Raw genomic sequence first — 6,191 nt, 5'->3', positions numbered from 1 at the left:
ATTATACATAATTATATGTGAGCAATTCTTTTAAGTTTCTCCAAACTTGTGTTTAAAAAAAAAAGAAACAATACGAAAATTATCTTTCTAAATATCTTTTATGTTTTCTCATTAGTGTTATTTGTCATACGAATTACTGTATAAAAAAAGAATCAATGCATAATTATATAAAAAGGAGAAGGATGAATTTGTATTTGGTATATAATTATATCCCAAAAAAATCATAAAAATGAAAAATTCAAAAGCCTATCATCGATCACTGCTCGCCAATCATTCGGCGAGCAGACTCTCACACAATATGTAATAACAATTATAAAATATATACATATACGTACACAATTAAGTATATTCAAGCATAAAATCAGTAGTTTATTTGCAATATTGTTACAAATATCGGTGCTGTATGGGTATTATATTAGATTCTATAATGTTTATTTTATTTATTATATTTTTTTTATTAAAATATTACTGATATAAGACTAACTCGTTTTATTTATATCATAAACTCTCAAATTTAATCCTCCAAAGATCACTAATTGTAATGTAAAAGATAAAGATCGACATTGATTTTGAAATTCGCAACAAATTGTGATCAAGTATGATTGCTTATCGATTGGGTCAATTTAAATTTGAAATTATTCTGACTATCGTTTCCGTGAATATCGTTATATGGCAATATTCAAGGAAATATGCTGGGTTCACACTGCATCCGATTTTCATTGTACGAGGCTTTGCATCCAATCAGAAAACAGGATTCCGATAATACAAAGCAAAATTCATCGGAATCCTGTTTTCTGATTGGTTGCAGAGCGTCGTACGACGAAAATCGGATGCAGTGTGAATCCAGCATAAGGTTGCAGCTAAATCCCGGACATGGCCCCTCTCAGGCTTCTCTCTGCTTTCTTACTCCATGACAATGCACGTAGGACGCATGCGCATCGAGGTGACGCGCACTCGGCGCACTGAGCGCGATTCCGGACTGTCTCGGGAGTTCGGTGGCCTCGTCAATGTTCGGAGTGTTTTCGGGCAGTTTCGCAAGGCGCGTCGTCGGACGACGGTAAGTACAGTCTGTCGTCGATTGACGTCATCTGGTCTCGTCTTTTGCTTTGAAATCATCTGAAATATGAGCGCCGGTGACAGAAGCCGCGCTGTCGCGTTGTGTCGTCGTCGTTGCTGTGTCAGCACAAAGTGCACAATCGTGTGAGGAAGACGAACAAGAAGAAGGACGAAGAGAAGGCGGAGAGGAAACGGATAAACGTCGCAGCGCGGCGTCGCGAAAAGGTCAGCCCCTATCGAGCGTCTCGAGAGTATTCGAAAGGAGGCGATGTCGCCTCCCGCGGCCGATGACACGTCTAATATAATTCGCGAAAGGAGGAAAGAGAGACATCTCCACGCACGTCGCGTCTGTCCGTCGGTCCTTCCGTTCATCCATCGTCTTCCTATCGACCTCCCTTCCTCGAGCACGTCCTTGAACGACGACGCCGGGGTCCCTTCGCGCTCCTCTCCCCGTCCCGTCGCACTACAGTGTCTATTATTTATCTGCTGCCACACGGCATGGTATCAGCCGGTACCTCCTATCACTATCACTGAGATGCTGACACACTCCGATCTTAAGCTCTGTCTCTTTAACAACAGGAACTGATCGTGAAGAGATTGCGTAAACACGTATGTATATATATCCTATCTATCGAATTCAGCGCTGAACACAACGACGCGGCGGTCTCGTCGACGATGGAATTTTCTTGTACGAATAACAACCTCGTGCCTACGAATAATTTACGGATATTATTGTTTGAGAAATGAACTATGCAAACTTTCCGATTGTCATCGTCCCGCCTGTATTTTTGTTTCTTCTTCTTTTTTTTCCTTTTCATTGCGAAACCACAACTGACCTTCACACGCCTGACGGAGCAAGTTTTTATTATACGCGCGTGTTTTCCGATGATTTCTGCATCTTTTAAGAATCACCGTCTTTAAAATTTATGACTTACGAAAGTAAGTTGACACCGCAGCGGGGTACAAGTCGAACCAGCTGAGTACCAAGCGACGGCTGGAAAATCGCATGACAGCCTCCGAGATTGGATTTTCCCTATGATGAAACGCTCCTCGACGATGCGAGAGAGAACGGTCGACTCCTAGGAGAGCGTGAGACTTAGTCACGCGCCTTAAAGACCATTCGTTGACGTTCGCGATTACTAATGCAGCGGTACATTCCTCCACGAACGCACGCCGCTGTCCCACTTCACGTTCCTTCTTTCCTCTGTTTCGCCTTCCTCTCTCGGTTGTTCAACCCCGCCCGCTGTCAGTCCGTACTCGCATCTCTCGTTGCTCCGGAATGAACTGCTCCGGAATGAGCTGCTCCGATCCGCTAATTAACAAGGTTTCGAGTAAGGATGAATGAATCTCTTTGACGCAATCGAACGTTTTCTCGCTAATGTATAATGTTACAGTTATTATCGTAGTAATTAATGCGATAACATGGCTCCGTTGACGAAATCGTCGCGAATCTGCTTCGAAATAAGGACAGGGTTTTTACATCACTTTCGTGCGCATTTCCTATATAAAAGGAATGGTTTTGCTGAGATATTTAGAAATTTCGGTAGATATGGAGCTGAAAATAATTTTGTTGGACCATCAAAATAATTATGTAGGGCACTCAAGCATGGTGGATCGATATTGTAAAATTTTTTATATTTTAGCAATCAGTTTGAACGTCCTACATAATTATTTTGATAGTCCAACAAAATTATTTTCAGATCTGTATTTATCTAAATTTTTAGATACTTGAGCAAAACCGTTGATTTTAATGGACTTTACAATTATATGGAACGCTTAAACTGATTACTAGAATGTCAAAACTTTTACAGCATTGTTCATGCTTGAGTTTACTATAATTATTTTGATGGTCCAAAAAAATTATTTTTAGATCTGTGTCTAGTTAAACTTTTAGATACTTCAGCAAAATCATTCTTTCCGTGTAAGTTTAGACATTTAAGGCGATCACTGAATGTATGTGTATAATCTGGCTAAATAGGCTGGCTAATTTCTGGCGCTTACTGGCTTCCCTCTATTTTTTCAATAAAAAATCTCTTAAAATAAAAATAATCGATAATTTGTTCTCAAAGTTCGTTATCCCATCGAATAGAATGCATACATCGAAGAACTTGAGTGCATCGCACTGAGGGATTCGATCGGGTCGCTACGTCGCGTCGGATTAAACGAGAGTTTCATAGTCGATCGCTTCGCGCCTCGGAAAACTCGTGGAGCGAAGAATGTCGGTCACGTTGGTGATATTTTTGGAACGATCAGTGTTTTTATGATTCGTTGGAATTACGATGCGATCGCCGCCGCGGGTTTCCGACTTTCGATCACCTCGTTATCTCTACGATTGCGACAATAAACTTCAGTTGTATCTAATCTCGCATTGATAAATATTGGATGACCGCCGGACAATGATCATTTTAATGATTGATGTAATCCTCCTGCTTCTTTTATATGCAGCGTATTTACGATATATTTGCAGCGAGAAGTGCAATGTTTAGTAGTAAGCAAACGTATTCGCAGTGTTACATATACTTAACGCTTACTTTAGAGTAATTATAGTATATATAGTGCGTGTATAAAAAAATGATTTTACTAAAGTATTTAGAAATTTAGCTTGGTATAAATCTGGAAATAAAATTGGACCATTAAAATAATTATGTAGCAGGTTCAAGCATGACGATAATTCTACAAAAAGTTTAGACAGTCTAGCAATCAATTTGAGCTTCCTTACATAATAATTATTACATAATTATTTTTATGATCCAATAAATTTCATTTCAGATCTGTGTATGTCTTAGTTAAATTTTTAGATACTTTAGCAAAATTCTTCTTTCCGTATTTAATACTTCTAAATATGTATATTCATTCGATTCTTGGGCACATTGGGAAAGATTCATCTAATTGGGGAATGAATTAATTAGGTATCCGGGATTGCAGCGATGTTCAAGACGACCACCTGTAAGATGTTGGTCCAGGTGTCGGCTGTACTGCCAGATGACAGGCCAATAACTGCCATTAGTGTTGTGGAAGACTTAGACAAGTGTCCACCCAACTTCACAGTGGTACGCGCATTAATTCACTTTATTTATTATTGTTCTCGTCGCGATGGTTGAGAGATGATTGGTATATATCTCGTTAAGGTATCGAGAACTTACGATCAGGACACCGACGCTGATTTGTGGAGGGAGAGTGGACTGTTCATCAAGAAGAAGGGTAGATATATCTGCTTCTCGAAGACTGAGGGCCAGCCAAATTGTGTGGTCGAGGATATCATGGTGATTAATGAGCGAGATACTCCGCCAGAAGGATACAGCATGATCTCCTACACCGTGGATTCGAGTAAGCCTTTTTGTTCGACAGCAATGGCTGCCGTCTGCGGATAAAAAAATATGCAAATTTTTGTAAATGAATCGCGGTAAATGTTGCAGGGCAAAAAGCGTGGCGGAAAAAACAGGTGTGTTACAAAATTAGGAATAAGGACCTGTGTACGAAAGCAGTCACAGATATAATAATATGCAGCAGGACAACTCCAAACCACAAGGTTTACTCCAAACTGGCTCCTGTTGGATTTTTCGCTGCTGGGTATGTCAACTCTTTAAACTTTTAATTAGACCGGCTTTAAGTTGGCTTCATAAATTTTTTATCTGTATTTTTATAACAACTCAATAAAAAGTAAACGCAATAACAAATTGTCGTAATTTATTATACAAATATAATAAATACGAAACTTGTCTGTTAGAAATATACATGGAATATAAAAAGTTAATGCAATACTTTTATGTATGCGCGATGTATATAATATACATATATTATATCTTATATTCTTCTTTCAGTACTATAAATGGTGTTCATGTGTGCTACAAGACCGTAGATATCACAAATGCGAATTCGGATTCGCAGTCGTACGTTAATATAGAGTAAGTTTCACTATATCAAGCTAAGTATCGATTATGCTATAAATAGTATACGTATTTTATGATACTTCCAGCTTACTGCAAAGTCCTTCTCCAAATCCGTCGAATGGAATCTTTCACAGGCCAGCCCCCGAGAGGCCCCCGAAACCAAAGTTCTCACCAAAACCACCGGCCAATGGGATTTATCCGCAAGTCGGCAGCACCACTAATAAGGATGACGAACTCGGCGATCGAGATTACGAGGTTTTAAGTCCTAACGCGAGGATCAGGCCAACGAGGCCCGCTCCACAACCACCTATGTCCACAACATCGACCGTCACATCCACGCCCATTTACGGTACACTTCCGGGATCGTCCGATCTCGACGGGGTTCCGTTCGCGCTTAATCCTCGTCTTATTACTAATCATAATTCTGCCAATGTGAGTATAATAATTTGAAACTTAACAAAAATTAAAGTGCAATTAAGACATTTATTTTTATAACTTATATCTTTTTTTCTCGATAGAACAAACTTCCTGTTATCAAAGTATGGACACAGAAGGACTTAGATAGAGAGGTACGTGTATTTTTTTTCAATTTTAAAAATAACTGACAATTGTGACAAATAACTAATATGACGTTTTGTTGCAGTTCTTCTATGACTTTCGCGCGGAAAGAGAAACTTGAAAGATGACAGCTTGCCAAAACTAATTCGAGTTCTCGAGCGTTTTCCGATATAATTCGTATCCGATATAATGCTAGCCAACAAGCGTAAATGGAGTGCCTGAACGAATGATTTGTACTAACCCGCGAGAGAATGAAGCCTGCATGACGCTTAAAATGGGGATTGTGTAATGTTTAAGAAGAAATAAGATAAAAAAACTTATCGATGTACGCGTTTCTTCTTCCACGCCCCATATTTACATTTTGATACTGGTGATAACGTTGTCATATTTTTATAGACTTGCGTTATTTTTTGATAGAGAGTAGAGATTATATATGTAAAATATGTGTACACATAATGTATCATAATGCGAGATTTTCTGCGCATCGTAATACCGCATATCTACGCTTCTAAACACGCGAACAAACGCATAATATTGTTGAGACCAGCATCATATTCTCACCGCACATTTAGTAGTTTACGCGATAATTCAAATGCGTGGTGAGATTGCATGCCATAAAAAGTCATTTTGTTGTTCCTTTTGCCCCTTTTTGATATTTTTTTAACTAGAGATTTGAATGTTTATTAT

At 39.0% G+C, this 6,191-nt stretch overlaps 1 protein-coding gene across 4 annotated transcripts; it reads left to right on the top strand.

Annotated features, from left to right (window-relative positions):
• The first annotated feature begins 859 nt into the window (after positions 1–859).
• On the top strand, positions 860–6,186 carry Mvb12 (multivesicular body subunit 12-like Mvb12). 4 transcript variants are annotated; one of them, XM_018450224.1, is made up of 8 exons: positions 860–1,057; positions 3,966–4,106; positions 4,185–4,383; positions 4,473–4,626; positions 4,878–4,961; positions 5,033–5,378; positions 5,465–5,515; positions 5,590–6,186. In XM_018450224.1, exons 1-8 carry the CDS (start codon positions 911–913, stop codon positions 5,623–5,625), a joined length of 1,158 nt encoding a protein of 385 aa, XP_018305726.1. In that variant the 5' UTR covers positions 860–910; the 3' UTR covers positions 5,626–6,186. The 4 variants fall into 4 exon arrangements, with proteins under 4 accessions (XP_018305726.1, XP_018305732.1, XP_018305738.1 ...); XM_018450230.1 differs by lacking the exon at positions 860–1,057 and adding an exon at positions 1,110–1,281; XM_018450236.1 differs by lacking the exon at positions 860–1,057 and adding an exon at positions 1,290–1,665.
• Positions 6,187–6,191: the final 5 nt, after the last annotated feature.

This window comes from Mycetomoellerius zeteki, unplaced genomic scaffold, assembly GCF_001594055.1.
Source record: "Mycetomoellerius zeteki isolate Tzet28-1 unplaced genomic scaffold, Tzet1.0 scaffold106, whole genome shotgun sequence".
In the NCBI taxonomy this organism is placed as follows: Eukaryota; Metazoa; Arthropoda; class Insecta; order Hymenoptera; family Formicidae; genus Mycetomoellerius; species Mycetomoellerius zeteki.
This window is presented reverse-complemented; position numbering and strand designations above follow the sequence as displayed.